The 11,390-nt window shown below is 43.2% G+C and overlaps 1 protein-coding gene across 1 annotated transcript in view; it reads right to left on the bottom strand.

Moving 5' to 3' along the window:
- Positions 1–11,390, bottom strand: part of RELT (RELT TNF receptor) — a 92,057-nt gene that overhangs the window by 14,362 nt on the left and 66,305 nt on the right. Inside the window, exons 4-5 of the mRNA XM_089513040.1 lie at positions 10,230–10,408; positions 2,765–2,850 (exon numbers count right to left, since the gene is read on the bottom strand). Coding sequence (XP_089369166.1) covers positions 2,765–2,850; positions 10,230–10,408 — 265 coding nt within the window. The remainder of the gene's footprint in view (positions 1–2,764; positions 2,851–10,229; positions 10,409–11,390) is intronic.

The raw sequence follows: 11,390 nt of genomic DNA, 5'->3' as shown, positions 1-11,390 counted from the left end.
AGAACAGGACCTGGAGCAATGGATGGAAGCTACAGGAAAAGAGATTCCAGGTCAACATTAGAAAGAACTTTCTGACAGTAAGAGCTGTTTCATACTAGAATACATTGTTGGTTTGGAGTGTGATGGAGTCTCCTTCTTTGGAGATTTTTAAATAGAGTCTGGATGGTCATCTGTTTGGGGTGCATTGATTGCCTGGAGGAGGTAATGGGCTGGATGAGGAAAAACAAATTGAAATGGAGTACAGACAAAACTGAGGTGCTTGCCATCAAGGGTCCTATTCTGGGAATGGAGGTGTGTCAACCAGTTCTAGATAAGGTTACACTCCCCCTGAATGACTGTTTTCACAGCTTGGGAGTACTCCTGGACCCATCTTTCCAAATGTCAGCCCAGGCAGATGCGTTGGTCAGGAGTGCTTACTATCAGCTTTGGGTGATACGCCAGCTGCACTCCTTCCTAGATCTGGAGGACCTAAAGATGGTGGTGCACACGCTGGTAACCTTACATTTGGACTTTTGCAAGGCACTTTACATTGGGCTACCTTTGTGCCAAGTTTGGAAACTTCAGTTGGTTCAAAATATGGCAGCCAGATTGGTTACAGGAACACCCAGGAGTGAACATATTACACCCATACTCAAGTTACTCCATTAGTTTCTGGGAAAAGTACAAAGTGTTGGTTTTGACCTTTAATACCCTACATGGTTTGGGTCCAAGTTATCTACAGGATCGCCTTCTCCCATACAATCTGCCAGGAACACTGAGGTCCTCTGAAGGGCAGTTGCTACAACTTGCAAGGACCTGACTGGCAGCTCATTAGTATCTTTTCCAAGCTGTGACTGTGTGCATCAGTCTCTCTGCATTGAAATGCCAGATGATAAAAACCCAGTCACATAATGAGGCCTTCAAGGCAGCATCTTTCAAGGTACTGCCGAACAGCTGACAGGAAACAACTTTACCTAATCCACCACATAATCCATGTGTTTTTTTTTTTATCACATTGGAGACAAGGCTCCACCCCAATTTATTAGCACATGAATAGTGAACAGATTTTTGGCCTCTCTGTCTCCTAGCATCCAGGTACTATGGAGGCTTTGTTGGGCGTTAAGAGGTGATATAAAATGCTGGGTTTTCAAAACAGTGTTTTCCATCTTTCGTTGGGTCATAAGCAGAATCCAACACAAGCGTCTGCAGACTTCATGGAAACTTGGCTTCACATCTCAGCTCGGCCCAAAGAAATTAGGAAAGGGCGGGATGGGGCAATATTTTAAGGTAGAGATTTATTGTTGTATGCCTGTGTTTCCGACTTATGGCGACCCTATCACAGATCTTTCTGGGGCTGAGTTTCTGTGATTCACCCAAGGTCACCATTTTCATGGCAAGGAAAAATAGTCCAGCGATCAAACTACTACGCTATGCTGGCAGAGATAAAGAGGGTAAATGTATTTTTTGACAAATTTCACGTATTTTAATGTTATTAACTGATTGTCGCTATAACACCTCCTCCCTCCAGTCCTTTGGACATCGAGGGACTGAATGAAGAAATCCGAATTGAAAAGCAGGCCAACATATACTCTGGGGTGGCCAGTGCCTTGCATGTTGATGATGTGATGAGTCTGTTTTGGGGTTTAGTCTGAAATTTAAAGAATTATCCAAAGTGTTGAACTTTTATAAAAGTCCAGCCATCCTCCTTGGCATGCATGTTTTGTTATTCAGTCCGAACTGAATAATTCAGGATTTTTATTTGGGAGATGTAAATCCCCAATTATTTTGTCCTTCCATGCAAGGACAAATAATTAGCATTGCTTTCTCCTGACTGCAGAAGAAAGATAACATTTATGCGCAATACTCTCCCTAAAATGACTGGACTGTGACCATTGGACTTTGCCAAAATAAGTAGGCTGTGGCTACTGTACTTTGCAAGATGGCAGGAGTCATTTTAAAAGATAATAATGCTTAGAAAAGGGTAGACAGGCTGACAGCATGGTGTAGTAGTTTCAGGGCTGGACTAGGACTGTGGAATACCAGGGTTCAAATCCCAGCTCAGGTATGGAAACCCATTGGTTGATCAAGGGCCAGTCCCACTCTCTCAGCCTCAGAGGAAGGCAAGGGCAAATGCCCTCCAAATAAATCTGAGCAAGAAAGCCATGGAATAGTGTCACATTAGGGTTGCAATAAGTCAGAAACATCTTGAAGGCACAAGACAACAATAATAACAACATCACAGGCAAGGACAGTAGTAAAAGAGAAAGGTTGCATAATAGGTAGATAGAGTCCATCCAGCTGCCTTGAGTTTCCAAGACCTGAGCAGGTCATTTGATGATTGGGGCTCTTGGAGATCTCTCATTCATAGGGTCATTACAAGTCGAAGGCAACTGTATGGCAACTAACAACAACAACAACAGATTCTCTCTGTATTTGAGCATCTCAAAGTGTTCTGGGGAATTCTTCCATATTTTCCTTGCACAAAAAAACCCTCACATTTTTCTGCACAGAATAATCCTAGAATCATAATCTCATGCAACACTTCAGGAAATGAAAATCTATTTGCATTTCTGTGCAGAGTAACACCCCCAGAACACTTTGGGATGTTGAAATACCAGGAGAAAAATGCCCCAAAGTCTGGCTGCTCTGTTATTCTTCCTGATGGGGTTTCCCAAATTTTAGAAACCCCCCCTTTCTTGCTTTTGAGCAGGAAATGAATAATGGAGAATGTTCCTTCCATCTCTATTCACACCAGCCCATATGGAGCATTGTCTTTCACTTTCACCTGGGCAACCTGGGACACCTCTGTGGGCAGACGAACAAGGGAGGCAAATGGCTCTCGGGCTGGTCTCACCTTCGGGGCTGTAATACCTGCAAAAAGCAAAAGAGGAGAGAATATTAGGGGAATGGCTAAAGAACTACCACCTTGAACACATTCCACCTCATCTAGTGTATGTGCGTGCCTTCAAGTGCCCTATTGACTTATGGAGCCTCTTAGGCAAGGGGTACTCAGTTCCTTCCTCTGAAATATAGCCTCCAGCACCTGGTATCCGTTGGCAGCGCCCCCATCCAGTATGGACCAGGGCTGACCCTGTTTACCTTTCAGATTATTTAATATCAGAAGCTAAACAGGGCTGGTTTAGGTTAGTCCTTGGATGGGAGACCACCAGGGAATAATACCAGGGCACTCCAGGTAGGACAAGGAAGGAATCTTGCCAGAAAATTGGTCCTCCAGATGTTTGGGACTTCAGCTCCCAGAATTCCTGACTGCTGGCCCAGCTGGCTGGGGCTTCTGGAAACTGAAATCCAAAACACTGGAGGACCAAACTTTGGGAATCATTGAACTAGATGAACCATTAGACTGATATAGCATAAGGCAGTTTCCTATATTCTTATGTTTTTACAAAGGCCAGCTGTGTATCCTCCATTTTCCATTAGGACCAAGGCCTCAACAGAGCTTAGAAAGGAGACTTTTTTCAAACTCTGATCCCCTATCCCTTTTCTTAAATTCTCCTTGTCACCTTTCAAATTTCCTACTTGCTTTGCACTGAATATACCTGCGCCCAGTTTCACGTACAGACACCATATGAAGCTTTACCATGCACATTCCAACCTAACTTATTCACATATTCTCTCCATTTTCTAGTGTGGGAAGGGCGTGCACACACACACACAGAGACAGTCAGAGAGGAGGTAACCTGAATGTTATCCAGACATAGGGAGTACCCGAAACCAAACAAGTTGTGGTTCCTTGCCAGCAATTGTGATGGACCAGACAAACAGTGGCCTTGTGAATCCACCATTCTGTTTTCACAATGGCCACAAAAATTCACAAATGGAAAGTCCACAAAAGCAACACAACACCACTCTCCTGCTTGTATTGGTATATCTCAGGTTTGGGAGGTTGGCATATCTCAGTTTCATAGTCTACTGAGTGTTACTAGCTGGAGCACTGGAGTTTGATTCAGATTCTATTCAAGAATCAAGCAATCAATGAGATTTCATTGGGCAATCTGATGCAAGCTTGGCCATGAAACCCACTGGGTGACTTTAGGCTCTCAGCCTCAGGGAAAAAGCAATGGCAAATCATCTGTGAACAAATCTTGCCAAGAAAACCCCATGATAGGTTTGCCTTAGTGTTGCCGTAAGTCGGTAATGACTTGAAGGCACACGAAACAGACAGACAGAGCAAATGAGGCCTGAACTCTCCCTAGAAGTCAAGATGACTTTAAGCAGAGACTGGATAGCCATCTGTCGGGGATGCTTTGATTTGGATTTCCTGCATGGCAGAATGGAATTGCACTGGATGGCCCTTGTGGTCTCTTCCAACTCTATGATTCTATGATCTTGTTGTACTTTGGACACACCATGAGAAGTTAGGACTCACAAGAAAAGACAATAATGCTTGATAAGGTGGGAAAAGAGGAGGAACGCATTCCAGATGAATAGACTCCATCAAGGAAGCTACAGATGACCTGAGTTTGAAAGATGGTAGATGACAGGGTGACTTCAAGATCTCTCATTGATGGGGTTGCCATAAGTCGAAGTTGATTTGATGGTATTTAACAACAAGCCATTGAGAGCTTGACTCTCCATGGATTTATCTAATGAACTTTTTTTAATACTGAGTGGGTTTTCACTATCACCCAGTAATTCTTGATGTGGTCTTTAAAGTGTCCCAAGATTATTTGCTGCTTTTACCTGCTGAAAGTGGTTGTTACCAGCATCTTGACTTTGTTTGCTGATTTATTGAATAGATAAGTCTTGGAGATCTTGAAACAAAGGTTGGATGGACATATTTTGGGAGTGCATTCTATTTTCTTGCAATGGCAGGGGGTTGGATTTGTGGTCCTTTCCAACTGTATGATTCTATGGTTTTACAGTTCTATAACTGAATAATTATTAAAAGAAGGAAGGAAGGAAGGAAGGAAGGAAGGAAGGAAGATTATGAAGACCAAATTGTGAAAGGATTGCATACTGTATATACTCATGTATAAGTCTAGAAATTTTAGTCAAAAAATTGACCCCCCCAAAAATTGGGTTGACTTATCCACAGTAAAAGGCAAGAGCTTAGTCCATCCTGGGAGCACCAAAAAGAAGTGTGAATCCTCTCTACTCTCTCATTTATCCAGCCTTTAGGATCAGCACAAAGAGTTAAAGTCTGCTGGAATTTTCTAAGTTCTTTGGCATCATTTCCCTGCATCATCCTTTACATCTGTTGTCACATGCCCCTAAGTTTTATCCTCAACTTATCATTGGGTCATATCAAAATCCATAATTTTGGCCCCTAAACCTGCCCTCAACCTATACATGATGTCAACTTATAGTCGAGTATATATGGTAATTCTAACCCCAAAATGCTTGCACTTTATTATTATTATTATTAAACTTTATTTCTATAGCGCTGTAATTATACACACTTTGTTTGCACTTTGGGAATGGGGTTGGAGAGCTAACTTTTCCACCCAGAATGTAGAGGCCAAAAGATCAGGAAGCAGGGGAAATGTCCCATTTTTCACCTTTGCAAAATCACTGTGGGAAATTTGCATGAGTCAGGCTTTCTTGCTCTTGAGTCAGCAGGCTTGGACTGAGCAGAATGTGACTCAGGGCCCGCACAGTTTCTCCCCTCCCTCCGGCCTGGAGCGCACAAGTGTGGTGGAGATCAGCCAAAAGTTCATGGTGACTCATTGAAACCCTTCCACTTTTTCTTTCCCCACCAATTTCCTCTTGAGAAGTTGGGACTCCAGTTGTTCTCGGTGTGCGGAAGTTGCACAATTCGCAGAGCCTTGCTTTTCAGAACTGTCAGCAGACTGACTTGTTGCAAGGAATCATACTAATTCTTCACGTCAGATGGACTCTAAACAGGGATGGCATTCATGTGGCTCTCCAAATGTTCTTGAGTGACAATGTCCAACATTTTGCACCACTGGGAATGCTGGCTGGGGTTCTTGGGGATTATAGCAATAACAATAGCAAGTGCATTTGTATACCACATATCAGGACACTTAAGTACTCTTGAAGCGTTTCATCTCATTATTCCTACCCTTGCTCAAAATGGATATCCTTTTTTGCCCCAGGATACTAGAGCCATAAGGGATGTGTTGATTGTGAATTCCTGCATGGCAGGGAGTTGGACTGGATGGCCCATGTGGTCTCTTCCAGCTCTGTGATTATATGATTTATTATTTAAGAAACAAATACACGGCATAGGAGAGTATTCAAAGACATGACTGTGTTAATTTGCATCAGTATGCAAAGGGATTTTCTAGCACCTTTGAGACTAACTGAGAGAAAGAAGCTGGCAGGACAACCTTGCATAAACTGGGTCTTTTTCATCAGATGCATGGATTGAAGCACCTGTGGAGATAGAAAGATGATGCCTCGCTCTACCTGGCCTAGAGTACTTTGGAGATACTGCTGGATTTCCACTTCATTCAACTGAACTAGGTGCTTTCTTTCCATTGCAGTTGCATTCAAAAACATAGCTGTGTTGGTATATAAAGGGATCTTTTAGCACTTTTGAGGATGAGAGAAACAGGGGTCTAGATATGGGGGGCTGGAATGAAGGCATGGCTCCCGAATATCAGTTTTGAAAAACCAAATGAAATATTCTTTCATTCCCCAAATTTCTAGCATTGCAACAAGTGAGGCATTGAAAATGATTCACACCTAGAACTCCTCTATCTGCTATGTTTGCATTTGCTCTGCCTATCTCTTTTCTTGGAATGCATAAACTGTATTTCTGAATGCTCAACTGATGTATTAAGGTACCATTCTCTCCTGAAAAGATCTAGCGCCCCACTAAACTGCAAATCCCAGGATTCAGTAGCATGGAGCCATGGCAGTTAACCAACTGTGCTACAACTGTGTATTGTGTAAGTGACTTTCATTGAATAGGGGGCAGAGAATGCCCCAAGAAGCAAAATAGTTGGGGCCAGCCCTGCACCCTATGAGGCTCACCTGGTAATGTTCTGCTCCCCATGTGCCTATTTTTTGTAACACGGGGTGTATTCACATTGCAGGGATAAAGCAATTTGACACCACTTTAACTGCCATGACTTAGTGCTATGGAATTCTGGGATTTGTGAGATATTTAGCCTTCTCTGTCAGAGAGCTCTGGTGCCCCACGGAACTACAAACCCCAGGATTCGATAGCACTGAGTCATGGAAGTTAAAGTGGTGTCAAGCTGCTTTATTTCTGCAATGTGGATGCAGCCCTACAGGATGTTACTCAGAAGATGCCTACATGTTCCTTAACAGATCAAGAGCACAAATCACCCCAGGCGATCTACTCTGTCGTTCTTTTCCTGTAAAAGATTTATAGAGGGGAAAAGTTTAGAAATCACTAATCTGGCTCACCCTACATCCGGATCACCCTCCCAAGAGCAAGTACAAGATCTTAAATGGGGAATAGCTCAAAAGGACACATGGGAGGCAGCTAAGCCATGTGAGCCTGAGGTCGCCAAGAAGTTTTGATGCAACTTGTTCTTGCAGAAAAGTTCTTCAGAGGCTCCACTGGCGAAATCCACCGGATCATGAGTAATGGCAAAAGCCAACACCAAGCTGTCCCCAAGGGAAATAATATCTCAAGGACTTCTTCACACTGCACATTTATAACATGATGATGCCATTTTAACTGCCATGGCTGCCTTCTGTGGAATCCCAGGGTTTGTCGTTTGGAGAGGCACTGGAGCTCTCTCTCTCTCTGATAATCCTAAACTGCAAATTTGAAACAGTGCAGGTTGAGTCTCCTTTAGCTGGAATCCTGAAATCCAAAATACTCCAAAAACCAAAACTTTTTTTCATGGGTGGTTGAGATAATGACCTCTTTGCTTCCTGAGGGTTCACTGTACCCAGACTTTGTTTCATGAACAAAATTGTTAAAAATATTGTGCCGAAAATTACCTTCAGGCTACGTGTATAAGGCATATATGAAACAAATTAATTTTGTGCTTAGGCTTGGGTCCCATTGCTAAGATATTTCATTAGGCCTATGCAAAATTAAAAAAACTCTGAAATCCAAAACCCTTCTGGTCCCAAGCATTTTGAATAAAGGAAACTCAACCTGTATTAATTTCAGTTAACCTAACCATGCATTTCTCTGTAAAACTGGGTCCAGTCTCCAAAATATTAAAAATATTGTGTCTAAAATTACCTTCAGGCTATGTGTATACGGTGTATATGAAACGCAAATAAATTTTGTGTTTAGACTTGGGTCCCATCTCCCAGATATCTCATTAGGTACAGTGGTGCCTCGGGTTACGAAATTAATTCGTTCCGCTGTCAATTTCGTAACCCGAAAGGCTTTCGCAAGCCGAATTCCCATAGGCGCTAATGGGGAAAAGCCGCGATTCCGTGTGAAATCGCGCCGAAAAGCACCAAAAGTTTTTTCGTAACCCGAAAAAACTTTCGCAACCCGGAACAATGTTTTCCAATGGGATTTTTTCGTATCCCGAAAATTTCGTAACCTGGGTATTTCGTATCCCGAGGTACCACTGTATATGCAAAATCCATTAAACACTGAAATCCCAAAGACCTCTGGTCCCAGCTATTTCCGACAAGGGAGACTCAACCTGCATTTCATCACCATTATTATTAAACAGTGTAACACTCCACTGCAATCTATTTGAAAGGTGAATGGCTGCTCTTGGAGATTTCTAGAAGAGGCAATTCGCTTCTTTTGTCAGAATCTACAGACTCTGGTGGAATGAGGGTCACAAAACTAGATTTGGGGGAGCATCACATTTGTGCACAGGGCCACACTGTTCAGCCCTGGTGCAAGCAATACTAACCTAGGAAGATCTGTAATCTGTTTCAGCATCACATCTCAGACTGCAGACATGAGGGAATGGGGATGATGAGGTTATTGAACCTAAATAAGAATTCTGCACCACCTGATGAACTCTTCCTTCAGTCCCCAAATTTCTTGTATTGTAGAGAGTGAGATGCTGAAACCTCTTCCATTTGCTGTGCTCACATTCCCGTGGTAACTAGCTTGTCTCTAGATGCCTGAACTCTCTTTCTAAAGGCTCACCTGGAGTGTTAAGTTACTGCGATGCTAGAAACCAAAGAATCACAGAGTTGGAAGAAACCCCAAGGGTCATCCAGTCCAACCCCATTCTGCCATGTAGGAACACACAATCAAAGCACCCCTGACAGATAACCACCCAGCCTCTGTTTAAAAACCTGTAAAGAAGACCACTCCACCACCCTCCAAAAGACTATGTTCCACCGTCAAACAGCCCTTTCTGTCAGGAAGTTCTTCCCATTGTTTCGGTGGAATCTCTTTTCCTGGAGTGTGAATACATTGCTCTGTGTCCTAGTCTCTGGAGCAGCAGAAAATAAGCTTGCACCATCCCCAATGTGACACCCCTTCAAATATTTAAACAGGGATATCATATCTCCTCTTAACTGTCTCTTCTCCAGGCTAAACCTATCCAGCTCCCTAAGTCTCTTCTCTTCATGGTTTCCAGACCCTTCACCATTTTGGTTGCCCTCCTCTGAACACTCTCCAGCTTTCTCAACATTTTTGAATTGTGGTACCCAGAACTGGACACAGTATTCCGGGTGAGGTCTGACCAAAGCAGAAGCAGAATATAGTGGGACTATTACTTCCCTTGAGCTAAACACTAAACTCCTACTGATGCAGCCTAGAATTGCATTGGTTTTTTTTAGCTGCAGCATCGCACTGTTGACTCATGTTCAATTTGTGGTCTACTGAGACTCCTAGATCTCTTTCACATGTACTGTTGTCAAGTCAGGTGTCATCCATCCTGAAACATAGATATTTGGGAATAACTGCCTTTGCTTTCTTAGCTGCCGCATCACACTGATAACTCATGTTCAGTCTGTGGTCCACTAAGACTACTAGATCCCTTTTGCATGGGCTGCTGTCAAGCCAGATGTCACCCATCCAGATATTTGAGGATGGAAAGAAATTTTCATCTGCGGGCACAGAATTCTAATTCAGGAGATTGATGCCCTACCACCACCCCCTGCAAGTAACTACACCCCTATGTAAAGCTAAGCACAATCCAACTCCAAACAATAAAAATCTGGCAGAATTTCACATGCAGGGAACACTTTATTCTAGGTGTCTAGAAGGCATGCAAGAGATGGTGTCAAACTGAATGGCATACAAGGCTCCATGCTCAAAAAGGAGTTCCTCCGCTGCCCCCAGAACAGGGGACTTTGCACACGCTGTCCATGCCCTGCAAGAGAACAGATAGTAAAGCGATAAGCCGTGTTACCCTGGCATGCAGTCCCCGCACAAGGTGTCTGCTGTTGCTGTCCCGGGGCTGGCACGGACTCTCTTCTTGCCCTCACAGTGGGTATGCGATGAGCAGAGGTCCAGCCCATAGCTGGGAGAGAAAAAGGCTGCTGAGCAAGGCTTGCAAATCATGCCCAGTCCTTCCCCACTGCCACATTTCTATGGGGAAAATCAAACAAAAGCAGAAATAAGACGCTGTCACATATCCCATAGGACCTCAGCCTGTTTCTTTTCTGTTAATGTTTAATATTAGACATGGAAACTCATCAAGCCAGATGTCACCCATTTTGAAACCCATCCTGGGTGAGCTTGGGCAAGTCACACTCTCTCAGCCTCAGAGGAAGGCAAAAGCAAACCCCCTCTGAACAAATCGTGCCAAGAAAACCTTGTGATACGTTCGACTCAGGGCTGCCGTAAGCCAGAAATGACTTGAAGGCACGCCGTAACAAAATAAAGCTGCAGTTGTCAGTTGTCGCCCACCCATGACAGTAATTGGCAGAACATTGTGCAAAGCCATGGCATCTTCATGAAAATTCAACCATTCAGAGGGAGAGGTGAGAGGGTTATTTCTTTAAAATCTGAATTATGTGTTCGCAGGTTGCAAATGCAGCAGCATGGAATACATTAAGATCTACCAGCTAAGCTAGTAAACGATGAAAGCCGGTTTTTGACATGGGCTAGATTCAAGCTTGGGTGGCTCCAAGTTTTGGGAATGGAGGCGTTTTAACAGGTTTTGGCATTCTCTGCCTTAGCAAGTTAACTTCATTCCTTGACAGGCAATTCAAATTTGGTCCTGAACTGTGTGACCTGCAAAAATCATGCAAATAGATTGCATAATTTTTTATTTTGAAATTTTAGAAGTAATGAAGCGAAGGAAGGAGCTAGTTTGGCAATGAAACCACGCGCTTGGTGCCAGAAAATCTAATTCAAGCTGGCTTTGGAAACTTCAGTAGCTATTCCTCACAGGTCTCAAAGCAGCTTCCAAGCAACGAGGGCTAGAAACTGGATTTCAAATAAATAAATAAATGTGGAAGCAAAAAATTTCTGTCTTCTGTATATATTTATATTGCACCCTACGTTCAGTGACCTCAGGGCAGCAGACCATGAAATCAATTTAAAACAATAAATAACAACAATAACT

Source organism: Sceloporus occidentalis, unplaced genomic scaffold, assembly GCF_023333645.1.
Source record: "Sceloporus occidentalis isolate IW3139 unplaced genomic scaffold, rSceOcc1.0.p SCAF_2, whole genome shotgun sequence".
In the NCBI taxonomy this organism is placed as follows: Eukaryota; Metazoa; Chordata; class Lepidosauria; order Squamata; family Phrynosomatidae; genus Sceloporus; species Sceloporus occidentalis.
This window is presented reverse-complemented; position numbering and strand designations above follow the sequence as displayed.